General features: G+C 34.9%; 1 protein-coding gene and 1 pseudogene across 1 annotated transcript in view; one reads left to right on the forward strand and one right to left on the reverse strand.

The window, feature by feature from the left end:
* LOC149417457 (neurobeachin-like protein 1) overlaps positions 1-15,648 on the reverse strand; it is a 238,637-nt gene that overhangs the window by 78,306 nt on the left and 144,683 nt on the right. The window contains exons 27-28 of the mRNA XM_089640313.1: positions 15,101-15,250; positions 14,622-14,779 (exon numbers count right to left, since the gene is read on the reverse strand). Coding sequence (XP_089496439.1) covers positions 14,622-14,779; positions 15,101-15,250 — 308 coding nt within the window. The remainder of the gene's footprint in view (positions 1-14,621; positions 14,780-15,100; positions 15,251-15,648) is intronic.
* On the forward strand, positions 1,044-2,318 carry LOC149417462 (larval cuticle protein A3A pseudogene; annotated as a pseudogene).

A 15,648-nucleotide genomic window follows, 5' to 3' on the forward strand; every position in this document is an offset into this window, starting at 1 on the left:
TTTGAAATTCAGTAGCTTTCGTGAAATTATTAATGGCACAACCAATTTTATTTTAGTGTAAGGTAGGTAATAGTAACCGGCTGTATATACAAATCTCAATTATATATACAATAATAGTATACAAATCTCAAGTACGCCCAACAATTTCTTTCGGGAGCCACCACTGGGCTAGAGCCCTACAATACTTGATAAACCTACTCGATTCTTTGTAAAGGAGGGCGGTCCATATGATTTACAATCCGTTGTTAACAGACCGATTACAATCTCTAATACACAAACGCAATGTGGGCATACGGAGTCTCATCTACATATATTTTAATGTAGCCTGCTCTAAGGAGATAGCATATTTGATCCCTTCCACACTCCACAGTGTTCACAGTTGATGTTGGTTTCATAAGAACGGGACGCTTCTTCGACTCGTTTTTTTTGTTTAAGACGGTTCGTATGTGGAACGAGTTATCGGTATCTGTTTTTCCTACCGCCCCTACCGAAACCCGCCTCACAACGCTGCCCAGCAGGGTAGCAACATAGCTCCCGTGCCTTTACAATGTACATAAAGGGGCGCTTTTGTGAGGTATCACATAAAAAATAGTTTCGAATCAAACCGTGCCTTCTTCAAGACAGAAACAAATACTTGAAATAAGTTTTTCAATTCAATTCAATCAATGGTGGTTCAAGTATTATGAAAAATCTCACAAAAAATAAATTTGAAATACAAAGCGTATTTAATATAAAACAGCCTCGAACATTATTTCGCAATATCTAACGACAGTATGTAGTTACAAATACATTTACTGGTAGAGCAGGGGTGGGGACTGCCCTTAGCAGCGAGTACAATCTATTCAGTAGGTAAGTGACCTTATTTTTTACAGGTACCAGATAATGGTCACTCCAGTAGCTGATAAATAGGTACTGCAGTTGATATGGGTGGCCCCGGGCTAATTCGGGCAAAAAGACCGGGGTATAAATAGCAAGCACAGAGACAGACTTATCACAGTTGTGCACATACGGGGTAGACGTCAATACAACAAGCAACACCAGACATGGCCACCAAAGTGAGTATACCCATATTAATTTTAAAATACTTAAGAAGGAAGGAATGAAAATAAGAAATGAATAAAAAAACGAGTTGATAAAATTTCTACAAAGAAGCGGTTTCCTAATATGAATTGATGGGAACTTATTTCTTGAAAATAAAATCACGAATCAATTAGCCAAATAACATGATAAGATCATTACTCATATAAATTGATTGACATTCCAGGTTTTCCTAATGATGGCTCTGTTCGCCGGAGCGCGCGCCGGATTAATCGGCGCCCCGGCCGTAGTGGCCCATGGCTATGGGGGCTACGGGGGCCTGGCGGGCTACGGCGCCTACGCGGGCTACGGAGGGTTGCTGCCCAAAGTGGCCGTAGCCGCTCCGGCCATCGCCAAGGTCATCCAGCCGGAGCCCTATGATCCCAACCCTCAGTACAGCTTCTCCTACGATGTCCAGGTAAAGGAATCTAACTGTCCATTCAAATAATACGACAGTCTCCTTAAACAATACGTTACAAGTCATGGCGTATGGAAATGCATTGCTTAGTTTGATCAACCTTAGGAGCTGTCTGAAGTAAACTTGATAAATAAGCTAAAATAACCGATCATAACCCTACCAAAGATTAATGTTTGTCAGAACTCTGAACCAAACGATTGGTTAATTTAGACTGGTACTCAACCTTTAGTTTTTTATTGTTGTTTATCAGCCTCGACGCATAATTCAAACCAAACCAAATCTGTTCTGTTATTTATGATCGAGGTAGCTTATTATCAGTTTTTTATCCAAATTTATTCACATTTAAAACTGTAATTTTCCGAAAAGAATATTTTAATTTAAAATCAGAAAAACTCACTCAATGAAAGTATCAGATAATTACATTAAGGCAAATAATGTAATTATCTGATACTTTCAAGTAACTTTAAAGTGCTTTGTTTTTTAGGACGGTCTTACCGGAGACTCCAAGGGCCAACACGAGACCCGCAGCGGAGATGTAGTGCAGGGATCCTACACCCTCATCGAGCCCGACGGCAACAGGAGGACAGTGGACTACACCGCCGACCCTATCCACGGCTTCCAGGCAGTGGTGCACAGGGAGCCCGCAGTCAAGGTCGTGGCCAAGGCTGTCCTGCCAGTAGCGAAGGCCGTGTATCCCGGAATAGGTCTGGCCGCCCCTGGGTACGGACTCGCTCACGGTTTGGGACTTGCCAGGCCCTACGGCCTCGGATACCCCGCGCTGGCACCTCACGGCGCCCTGCCCTTGGGACCACACTGGGGTTAGGGTATTAGACACGCCCAGGCCTCGAGAACTCCTTGAAGAAACCATTAAGACATAAGACCCAACTGAGGCATCGTTGTAACCTATCTTTCAGTCACATGAAAAGAGCGACAGGTTACAACGGCGATATCAGCGGTATGCTTTTATTGATTTCGACAAGTTCTTGTTTCTTGGGATGAAAAACAAAATATCACAACTTCACACGTGTTCCACAATTAAACTAACACCAAACTGACGCCATTACATTATTGACAATTAAAAATTTAAATGCAAGCACCATTATTTATTTATCTCGCTCGTTTAGCACGTCAACTACCAAGCACATTATTTCCATTCACATTTCATTTATCACGTATTTATTAAGTTGAAGAGTATCTCTTCATAAAGCACTTTTGGGAAATTGACGTGTTTAATATACGAGTACATACATATTCCCCGACTAGAACCAAAGAAAACATCACCGCGTGTGTGGGGTTGAATGAGTGGATTCGAACTTATGGCCATTTTACACATTACAGACCTTGGCAAATGAACTTAGCATATAAGCAAAAATCATACGCACGCCTTTCAAACAATCGTATCGTATTATTTTATTATTTTTATAGCGTAAAATGATCGCGTGTAAAACTGAATAAATACAACGCCCAAGTAAAAATAGCGCATCATCTTTTTATTACAGCATAATCAGGTACCAATACATATTCTTAGTCCCCTTCCTCTTTCACTCCCTCTGAATATTTAAAAAAAATAATGCTAAAGTTTTGCTTTTTGAGGACGTGTTGTTTCAGAAAATTTGAACAATCCTTCAAAGTTCATAATCAATTTTCAAGTTCTGTGAAAGTTATTTTTAACTTCTGTCAAGAATTATTTCAGTTCTGTCAAGTAACTAGCCTCTAATGACATAATAACAGAACTTCAATATGACTTACACAGAACCCGAAAATGAACGTTGAAATTTGATGAATTGTTCAAATTCTACGAAACAACCAATCGTAGGTAAAAGATGTACTTTGGAAGTTTACAGAACACAATATGGACATTTTGACAATCAAGAAGCAATGATTTTGTGCTTGTAGATCTTTATAAATACATCTATTTGAACTTCACTTTTCTTTTCGTGAAGGAATGATTGAATGCAAATCTTGGACTCGGAAACTAACCCACTTCAATGCATTTTATCAACTGGTGGCAATCACGCACACACACGTACATTTACGAATTTCCCGATTACATTTGATGTCATTACGGCAGTTAATATACGGAAGAAATATCGGTCCTATCCAATCGGGATTTGGCTCAGCTGTTAGCGCGGTTAACTCCAGTCCCTGGGTAGGAAGGTTCAATCCTTAGTCAAACCAAAAAATAAAAATAGATTCTAACACTAATAATAATAATTCTAATACAATTCTCTGTTCGTTGCTAATGTTTTTCAGTTCGTATTATATTCTGTGTACTTTTATACAGCTTGATTTTTTTAATCGTACCTACGCTTCGTTAAAAATAATAGCATTAATTCAATCGCAAAATGGGCTCAGTGGGAAGAGGCGAACTAAGAAGATTTAGGTTCAAGTTGTGAGGTCGATATCGAATGTGACAGAGTTATTTGTCACTGAAAGACATTTTTGACAAAAAAACTTTGATTTTTTTAAAATTATTATTTTAATGATAAACTAATGTTTAAGGGACAGTGTTTTATGCATATCACAAATGATAATAATTATTGCATAAAAAAACATGTTAAATAATTTTACGGGCCGACGTAGTGCAATTAGTAGAGCACCTGATCGGCCTGGTCAGAAGGCTGGCGGTCCAATTCCCGTCGGCGGCTTGTTCTTTTTCTAGGAAGATTTTCTTCAATTTGTGTAGTTGTTTCAGGCTAATAATTATTGCTTAAAAATAATATATATTTGTTGTTTTTTCACGCCCAGATGGGCTTTTTTACATTTTTTAAGACAAAGAAAGTATAATGCACAACAACGTAAAAATAAAATACTTGGATTGATTCTGAAACATTACTGAAACACCTTTTTTTTTTAAAAAGACAAGTATTCCCGGGTTACGAATAACCTGGCAATATTTTTAAAATCTCCTACTACCACCACTGGAGGACTATAATAATGAAGGACTTATCCAGCCGAGGAATTGAAGATATTACCCAAACGCGATGTCAACTCAGCCACTGAACGGTCAAATTAAAGGAATAAGCCGGTAGAAAAGTGCACTTAGTGCACTAAAATACTTCAGTGTATGTAGATATTATTATACAGATATTAGTTGGATAATGAACGAATGAAATAAGTCGAAACAGAGCTAGGGAGCAGTTATAAATATATATTGATTAAGAACTGCAGTTTCCAAGTACAAACGGCTTTTTTAAATTAACTCCTTCACACAGGAGGCCCTGAGGAAAACAATTTCCCCCAGGCCCTACGTCATCTTTGAGGGTGTTTTGTGGAGGGTGAGAGGAATAGTGAATACGGTCAAGTTGTAGTTTGGAGTAAACACAGAGGCCGGCAAATCATTCCACAGCCGAGCTGTTAAACTCAAGAACGAATGACAGAAAATACCGTTCTAATGTGACAAATGTCAACTGTGTGCAAATGTTGGGTGCGCGTTTAGCGTGTTTTCCGTCTGCGCACCGCACTAATAAGCTACAATCCTTTTCTTAAGATAGGGATTATAAAACGAACCTCCCGTTTTTTGCATTAGGTAAAGGTTTTTTTAAAGGCTCTTTTTTTGCAAACAATATAACAAACTAAAACATTGTGTAGAAAACAACCTTTAAATAATCGTCTGGTAGTATTTTGTTATTGTATAACGAATTTCATTGATGGCGTGTAAAATTGAATTACACAACCTTGACAATGGGCAAGCCACCCAGTGAGGCCAACATTACTGGAAAACCTTGAAATATAAAAAATATTGTACCAAATAAAAAAAAAATGTTATTAGGTACCAATGAAAATCTTCTGAAAACAACGAGGAAATCTCCTACTTACTGGTTTCAAAGATGGCGCCTTCGAAACCAGGCGAAGGCAATGTGTAATATATGTTAAATGAGTGAATGAATGCATCGGGTTCCCACCCAGGTACTGTTAGTTCAATTCCTCTGCTAGATTAATCCTCCATCACTGCATATGATAAAAATGTTTTATGCATTTTAAAATAGGTATTCCAACAATTATGATGAAATACAACACTCTGTTAAATAATATGAATATGCTCAAATTGTCAGACAGAAGAATTTTCACTGACTTGGTATTTCTTTATAAAATACTAAATGATTTAGTTTATAGTCCGGTATTGCTAGAATTGATAAGCTTCCGGATTCCACAACGTAATACTAGAAGTCAGGATTTTTTTCAGTGCAGAAATTCTGGGACTAACTATCAAATGTATTCCTCTTTGCCCAGAATACTAATGGAGGGAAACAATTATACCAAGTCAGTGGACATCTTCAATTTATCTTTAAACAAATATAAAATATTGTTAATGAAGCAATTCAGTTATGCACAATAAATAATGTAAAATTTAAAATTAAACAGTAACTTTGTAAACATCACTTATGGGTAAATACTTAATGCCGACCGGGTTTCGCTACAACCGTAGCCTCATCAGGGCAGTATAATACTAAAAATCTAAAAATTAAATTAACATGTGTAGATATCACGGTAGGTGGACAGTCTGAGCTACAGTGGAAGAGGTAGGGATAGTTGGGAGATTGGGAGGCGAGTGTTCTTTGTCAATAGGGAACAATCTGAGTATAGGGCTTTTATTTAGGTTTATTTGGTTGTTGATGACTTTGCTATTGACGTTTATGGCTTTCCTTAACTCTAACGCTTCTAAGTTATCCAACCTAAGACCTATTCCGTTTTTATGTAATAGGCTGACGCCAGTATTTTTGTCGAACGTATGGTTTGTTGCTATGAGGTGATTTGCAAATTCGGAGAATCCATTACTGTTTAAGCATCTTAGGTGTTCTTTGACTCGCGTTTTGATATTACGCGCTGTTTTGCCTATGTAAAACGCGGGACAGTCACTACATTGCAGTGAGTAAATACCTGAGTGATTTAACCGATGTTCTTTGTCTTTAACGTTCATCAAAAATTTACCTATACTATTGTTAGTGTAAAACGCTGGTTTGATATCTGGTGGGAGGTTTTTTATGCTTTTTTGAGAGAAATTATCGATGTACAAAATTCTACGCCATTGTTGAGGTTGATTATTATTAGTTGATATATTATTATTATGAGGGGAGCTGTTAAATAGAAATTTGCTTGTCGATAATCTTTTTAATTTCTTGTTTAGGATGTTATTGACCATATTTGCATTATAGCCATTATTAATCGCGATTTGTTTAATTGTCGCTAATTCTAATAAGAAGTTGGAATTTGATAACGGGACGGTAACTAATCTATGGATCATGGAATGGAAAGCAGAATGTTTGTGGGAGATGGGATGGTTAGATGAATTATTAATAGTTGTATCAGTGTAAGTGGGTTTACGATAGATTTTAAATTCTATTTTATTGTTAATGATTGATAGGGTGAGATCTAAAAAGTTTAAGCTAGAATTAGTTCCTATTTCTATTGTGAATTTAATTTTTGTATGAAAAGAGTTTATTAGTTTTAGGAAGGAATCAAGTTGGCGCTCAGTACCTGTCCAGATACAGAAAACATCATCGACATATCTCTTCCACAATAACACATTCTTTAATAATGGCGATTTACAGTTAAAAATGTTATTCTCTAGATTGTCCATAAATATGTCGGCGATGAGGGGAGAAGTCGGAGCTCCCATTGCCAGGCCATCTGTTTGTTGATAAAAAAGTTCATTGTATTGGAAATAATTTTGACTTAGACAAACATTAAATAGGTGAGAAAGTTCCTTAGAGAAATTATTTGGTAGTTTTGAATTTTGTAATAATTTGAACAATATGCTTTTACTTTCATCTACGGGAATATTTGGAAATAAGTTAACAACATCAAATGAGACTAATTTTGAATTATTCGGAATATGTAGATTTTTCAGTTCATCAATCAAAGTGAATGAGTTCTTAATGGTGAATTTCGGAGCAAACACTTTAGAATTATTAAATACTTCAGTTATAAATGAAGCTGTTTTGAAATTCGGAGAATTACAACTTGACACGACCGGCCTAATAGGTTTGTCGTTTTTATGGATTTTTAAGAAACCATATAATTTAGGGGCCAATGGATTTTTTGTTAGAAATTTTACTTGTTGGTATGAATTGTCTTGAAAGATAGGGGATTTGCATGAATTCAAAGCACTTTTAATGTTATCTAGGTATTTGGTAGTGGGGTCTTTAGGTAGAATGTCAAATTTGTCCGTCTTAATAAAGTCTTGCACTTTGGAATTATAGTCACTTTTATTCATTATAATTATCGTGTTGCCTTTATCAGCCTTTGTTAAAATTAATTGTTCATCCTTTAATTTCTTCCTGATGTTCAGCATAATGGATGTTTCACGATTATAGTTGACTTTAAGTGTAGGAATGAGCTTTTTTATTGTTTCTGCACTTTTGTATAGAGGTGGTCCAGGTTTATTATATAACGCGGTCTCGATGTCCACTGCAACGTTTTCCACTGCACTAATGTAATTCTTTTTATTATAATCTAAGTTGTATTTTAAACCTTTAGATAACAGAGTCAGCTCGTTTGGTTGGAACTGAACTGATGAGAGATTCTGTAACCGGTCGAAGAACTGATGGGTATATTTTACTGGTTCATTGTTATTATTTTTATGTTGTGACAGATTAAGGTTAATTAGTTTTTTGTTTATGATTTCACGTTTTTTGTAGGCCTTTATAGAGGCGAAGTTTCTAACTTTGTCGTCAAACAGATCCCGTTTGAATTCCCGCGTAGAATTTTGTACATCGATAATTTATCTCAAAAAAGCATAAAAAACCTCCCACCAGATATCAAACCAGCGTTTTACACTAACAATAGTATAGGTAAATTTTTGATGAACGTTAAAGACAAAGAACATCGGTTAAATCACTCAGGTATTTACTCACTGCAATGTAGTGACTGTCCCGCGTTTTACATAGGCAAAACAGCGCGTAATATCAAAACGCGAGTCAAAGAACACCTAAGATGCTTAAACAGTAATGGATTCTCCGAATTTGCAAATCACCTCATAGCAACAAACCATACGTTCGACAAAAATACTGGCGTCAGCCTATTACATAAAAACGGAATAGGTCTTAGGTTGGATAACTTAGAAGCGTTAGAGTTAAGGAAAGCCATAAACGTCAATAGCAAAGTCATCAACAACCAAATAAACCTAAATAAAAGCCCTATACTCAGATTGTTCCCTATTGACAAAGAACACTCGCCTCCCAATCTCCCAACTATCCCTACCTCTTCCACTGTAGCTCAGACTGTCCACCTACCGTGATATCTACACATGTTAATTTAATTTTTAGATTTTTAGTATTATACTGCCCTGATGAGGCTACGGTTGTAGCGAAACCCGGTCGGCATTAAGTATTTACCCATAAGTGATGTTTACAAAGTTACTGTTTAATTTTAAATTATAATGTCACATCACAAAGTAACCGCTTCATATGAAGAAATAAATAATGTATATTTCTTAATATCCATAGGTAAAAGGCCCGAAAAGGGCGTTAATTAATGAATAAATAAGCAACATTTTCCACTTATAATGATGAAAGGAGTTTTTTGAATTTTATTAGGCTTATTATTTGAAATTATTGTTTTTTATACTCGTAATTAAAAAAAACTTTTTGGTTTTGCAATTAAAATATGCTTAGTTTCTATCGGGATTTAATTTATCCAGTTTTTATTATACCTAACCATCTTGCTGGAAAAGTATTTGAAATTTGGAACAATGGCAAGGACATGTGCAAATCCGACTGCATATGTTTTTGAAAACAGAAGAAGGGTTGGGACTACCTTAGAAGCAAGCTGTTGGTGTTATTTCGTGTGCATAATATTTAAAAAGAAGGAAGTTGACTATCTTAAAAGTGCATCATTTTATGTACTTCTTCGTTTTGTTGTGGCGATAATTACCTAGAGGTGTCGCGGTAGAACTCACTATATTGTGATTATGTTATGCTCCTTTGCATAGATACGGTGGTATTGTTTGGTTTTCCTTATTTATACACCTTGTTCATTAATACACGTACTGTCACCAGAGTGAAAGACGAAATGTACAAACTCCAATACATTTCGTTTTGTTTAAATTATTTGCAGTCCATTTTGTTGCAGTAATTCGTAAGCAGTTTTGGATCAATTTAAACACAATTTCAAGTAAATAAAATTAGAGAATTTGGGCTGAGAATGTTCCATTTTGACAAATGAAATTGTATAACAAACATTTCGTGATAGAAAGCAATAATGGAGTGCACGATTGGTGAAAATTGAGAAAAGTTCGATCGTTTCAATCGTGACACAGTCAATAACTGCATATCAGACAATACATCGCATATAAAGAGTTTGAACCAAAAGTGAGAGGCGAAATATTAACATACGCACGAAGTGCAGTTGCGAACTCGATATCTACTATAACAAATTTAACGCAGTTATTTTTCACTTTCAAATGCACGATTTTTTTGGCGGGATACCTTGTTGTCTCGAGAAAGAAAATACGTTTAAGCTAGCATAGCTACCGATGGACAAATACCAAAAAAATGTTCCAATATCGCAATAAATACATCGTTATTTTTTTTTACTCTTACGTTTTTTTTAAGTGAAACCGCACAAGAGTCCCATCTGCTCCAGTGATACTACGGGGTGATACTAGTGCCTCACAACATCTCCAATTGGGGTATGTTGTGAGGCTGAAGGTAGTGGGGAGGGGAAGGAGATGCGGAAGAGGAAAGGTGGGGAAATACCTGGCTATTCAGATCTGGTCACCAAACACGGTCAAAGCCATTCTAAGCAACGTTTCAATTCCGAATGGTGGTCTTACATCAGGGCGATACTGAGAGTATCTTCCACTTCGGAAACTGGCCAAAATATGTAGTTTTAAATGAGTAATTTTTGAAATAACACAAATTTAAAAAAATAATAATTTACTTGTGCACGTCGGGATTTGAACCCGCAACCTCCAGCATTACCCCTCGAGCGCGGAGGCGGTCAAATGATAAAACCTACTATATGGATTTTGTTGAACCGATTTGCAGGAAATGGGAAAGGGAAGGAGATGTAGTAGAATAAGGTTGGGAAGTACTTAGTTATTCAAAAAGTTTTAGTAAATTTAGTCACTAAACACAGCTAAATGTTATAATTTCAAGCAATTTTTCGACTCTAAGGACGAGATGTTTTAGAGAATTTTAACAATTCTTCAAATTTCAAAGTTATTTTTCAAGTTCTGTGAAAGTTCTTTTTAAGTTCTGTTTTATCTCAGTTATGTCAAATAACTATCCTATAATGATATAATAACAGAACTTGAATAAGCCATTCACAGAACTCGCAAATGAACGTTGAAATTTGATGAACTGTTTAAATTCTATGAAACAACCCATTCTAAATGGTGGGCTTTCACCAATAAAAATATCTAACACTAAAAAAATATGAAAATATATTTTTTAAATTTCATAGTTCAATTAGTTTTGAAATACGAAAAACACTGTCAGACGCATAAAATAAAATAAACCTGAACGAAATTTCAAAATCTATTATCGTTTCAAAAAAAATCAATTAAATTTAAAAAAAAAACGTAAGAATCGTCGTACACCATTTGAAGGCGTTTTACGCAATATTAAAAAAAAAATGTAATACTCACAGTGCTGGATGAATTAGCCACGGTCCGGTGCATGATGTTGGTCAAAATTTAACACCGTAAAATCGTCGCGAACAAAACAAAAGCATCTACAATCATATACGCATTATCGTGATTGAACAAAATACAAGCTGCAACCCAAATGATGCATTCTTCAAATCACCCCAACATTATATTTTCAAACACAGTTATTTAAAATGTACCCATTGCAATATTGCACAATAATGACATAGATGTACACAGAGCACACTTAACATAATCTCCCAGAGATGCAATCATCGAGATGCTTAGCAGCATCCTTAAAAGGCGGATCGTCTCAACTGAGACGTCTCATCATTGCAGTCCGGTATTTATAATTTCCTAAGTGACCTGCTCAATATGGTGAGCCGCTAAATGTGGAATAAACCATTACATACCTACATTATACACCTGAATGGGAACATCGTCTTTGACCGTCTCTAAGAAACGAGTTTGAGTATATTTTAATTAGTTTGCGCTCTTCGTTAAATAATCTTATCTGAAGGTCTTTTAGCTAAGCTGATGCGTTTACCAGTTTAAAAAGAATTATTTTTGTAGTTTATTGGAGAAACAAACAATTAAAATGTACTTTAATTAAAATTACATGTTACATGGATGCATGAACCAGTGAAGTTTCCGCATAAGATTCATATTGTACACAAAAAAATTGAGATAAGAAAACTATAAAACGGAATTGATTGAAAAAGAAAATCTTAAAAAAAAACAGATTAAAAGTATATAAATAAATAACGTAAAATGAATGTATATAAAAACAATTCAAATAATGACAAAAGATTTTTTAAAAATCAACCCGTAAAATTTTTTTTTTTACTATATTACACAAAGATATTAGAAGAACGAGATATGCTATGTTGGCCGCCGGACCGTAGGCTGAGTACTACCTAATTAGGGTACTTTGAATACTATCGGGACGTGTACTCACAGAAATCTGTTCTATGTATTAGTGCGGATACCTTGGCGTAAGCGAAGGTGTGCAGTAGTATTGGTGAACAAAACCGGCGACACTGGGCAACACAATTCCACACAGTATGAACTGCTCATAGCACATCTCTTGATATTACATCTATTTTTGTTAAAACATATATTTTTTTAAATATATTGTTTGACTGAGGATTGAAACTTCCTCACAAGGGAATGGATTTTAACAACAAAACTTAACTTAAAATTCTAATTGGACAGTACAGGCATTTATTCAGATGTTAACTGTGGTAAATTTTTATTTATTAAATACGAGTATAATGTCATCCAATTTCAGAAAAAATGCGTGTGTGCGCTTGTGTGAGTGCATGATTGCCACCAAAAGTTGATAGATTGCATTGTCATCGACAACGAGTCTATCTGCCGAGTTTCAGCTCGATCGGAATGTCGGGAACTGGGTTAAAATCTACTTGCAAGATTTTACTTCATTCATTCATTCAATCAATAAAATAAAATTCAAATTTAAACAGATGTTTTTAAAAACAACATAATAGAAATGAGAAAAATAACTTAAATCCTGTGACAGACCATGCTATAAGCGCGCTATATTGTCGTGGCTTGGCCTATTTAAGCATATCATAATTCACATTGGTAGTGTATGGCGAGCGATATGCTGAAATATGCCAAGCCATGATGCGAATAGCGTTGTGTCGCCTACATTAAAATCTTTATTTTTTCTAACATGCTTTAAGTAATTGATCAGAGAGCAAATGAAAAATATCAGCGTCTGCAAAAATGTTATGTATTTTGTACACGTCCTTCCGAAAAATTAATGTTGGGTGCAGTTAGTGTTTGAGGGTAAGATATCGAATAGTGGGTTCGATCGTGTATTTCGTATTGGACAGTGGAAATTAGAATTTTTTCTAAAAGGTAGTCATTATCAACAGCGTTGCTGAATATTTTGAATAAAAAAAATAATTTTTAAATGAATGACTTGATTTTATACTATGGGCGATTTATATTGGAAGACATAATAGGAGATGCTATACCATTAACCGGAGGTAGAAACTCTCATATCGCCTGGTGAAACATAAAAATCATCAAAAATCAATAAATGCCTTAAGGCGAAGCTTAATGCCAAATCACTATTTTGATTAATCTTTATAACGAAATGGTGTACATTATGAATACCAAAAATATGCTTTAGATAAATTGAAGGTTTTCTTATCGTTTCGCTTGAGTAGAATTCAAATAAAAAATTAATTACACAACAAAAAATATAAATGTAAACTACATTTTTTTCATTATAAATGTATGAACGCGTAAAGAAGCAACTTTTAAAAAATACAGTATTATAGCTATGATTATCTGTGACAGTTTCACTTGATTAACTTTTTTGCTTTCTTATAAAATTATTTACAAAATAAATAAAAACAAGTTTTGTGCTTGAAGTCGAAAGTTTCTAGACTCCGTTTGTCAAGCGATTTTAATGCCTATTACCTACAATATAAGGTATACCAAGAATATACACATGTTTGGCTTGTAGCTTCTTCTTAAGGATGTGTAAGTAAATACAAATCAAAGTAATCAACGTTTATACTGTGCAAACGATGAATTCAAAACGTCAAAAAAAATTGCCGGTTTTTTTTTCTTTCTTTTACAAGTTTGGAATTTTTTTTATTTTTATTCTAAATAAAAGAAAATTACATTTTTCACTTATTTAACTTGAAATAACATATATATTACACATAAATATATTACACACTGATATTATTCACTTTCATTGTTTTGTTGATTGAGCATAATACTTAAAAAAAATTAAAATAACTTATTAAAACAATCCAATTCATAAATATTAAAACATATTTAATATACGAAAATCTATAAGGTAATTTACATAGTTTCTAAAACTTGTATTTTCTTTCACGACATCTTCAAAAAAAAGAAGAAATATATATTTATATATAGCACATTTAAAATAATTTTACGCAGTAGATAAACAACCTTGCTGGGCTGTATGTATTTTTTATGCATAGCACAAAAGATGTATATATCTTTCCATGAACTATTTTATGGCCGTTAAATGTCAGTTTATATTAGTATGGATTTTGCATACACGGTTGTTTATCAGATGTTTCATCGCGTTAATTAGTAAGGATGTTTACCTAAAATAAAACCCATCTAAAAAACACACAGATAAACAATTTTCATTACATTATTTATTAAAAACTTCAAAAGCGATATTCTCGCTAAGTTCGCAATCATAAAATGCCTGTAAGCCTTCGTGTTACAACTTAGCTTATTAAATATATCGATAGATGGCAGACGGCATAAGTACGATAAATAAAATAAAATTTACCTTTGATTGATCTGATGAACACCAGAGTTGGCTATCGTCTTCAAGGTTTCTTTCCGTTACGCATAAATCACAAAAAAAATACTTTTGCACTGTCATTGAAGTAGTTTCATAAACGTAGTATTTATTTAAAAAAACACTTTTAAAACGCCCTGTTAAAAAAACTCACACACAAAATATAAATTTTTAAAACAATCAATGTTATAATTTTTTGGTTGACTCACCCTGCATCCCAAGCACCTCTGGGCCCCGTGAGGAAAGCTCTTCTGGCCTTCCAGTGAGCCGCTGCCCTCGCTTCTCGACCCCTGACCTGGTTCTGGAATGCGTTGTACCTCTGCAGGTCTTCTGTCCGCCAGTTCTTGAACGATGATATCACCTGGCTCTGTAATAAGATAAAAAGTCTTACACGTGGAACAACACTACATGAATAGTTATCATTTTTTTTAAATAACAGTTTAATTAGGGTAAGATTATTCATTATTTGTTATTTTTCTTCCCTTTCCTAACATTGCCGTAGTACAGACAGGTTATAGCCATCACGAAATATACTCATAATACTTTTCAAAGATGTCCTGCATCCAGGATTTCCTTCAAAGTCTACACACATTGGCTTTAGCGCTGAAAGTCTCCCACCAGGCAATTGGTCTCGCGGTGGTATGCGATGTTAAGGGGGCGTAAGATAACCTGGCAGTTTGTGTGTTACCTGGAAGTGCCCCTTGGCCTGCGTCTGCTCCCTGGCTCTGGCGTTGGACCCCGCCTTGCAGGCCTCGTAGCACTCCGCCCAGAAGGTGTTGAGCGGCTCCCCCACCAGGCTGTTAGTTTCGCGGTCGTACGCGATGCTGAGGGGGCGCACCTGGTGAACAACAATAGAAAAAGGGTTTTTAGATTTAGTGAATAAGCTTCTATTCTTCTTACGGAACGGAAGAGAGCTAGTGATGAGAGATTTGCAGTCCCAAAAACGTTGTATTTATTTCAGGGAATCCTTCAAACTCTTGCTCCATTTAGTTTATGTTCTATGTATTTAACGTTTTTTTTTAAATATTCGATGTTAAATATTTACCTTTGTAATATCCCCATGCATATAATCTTAAAAAACATTTGTTTTATTTAAATCAATCACATATATTCGTAATTTAAGAATAAATTTGTTTATATTTTCTTCTCATTTTATTTCTTTTGGTAATTCGAAAATACACGATTAAAGTAATTTTTTATGAAAGATAATATTAGTCAAAACCAAAATGTATAAGT

This window comes from Hesperophylax consimilis, chromosome 15, assembly GCF_061612785.1.
Source record: "Hesperophylax consimilis isolate HC1 chromosome 15, BYU_Hcon_1.0, whole genome shotgun sequence".
Lineage (NCBI taxonomy): Eukaryota > Metazoa > Arthropoda > Insecta > Trichoptera > Limnephilidae > Hesperophylax > Hesperophylax consimilis.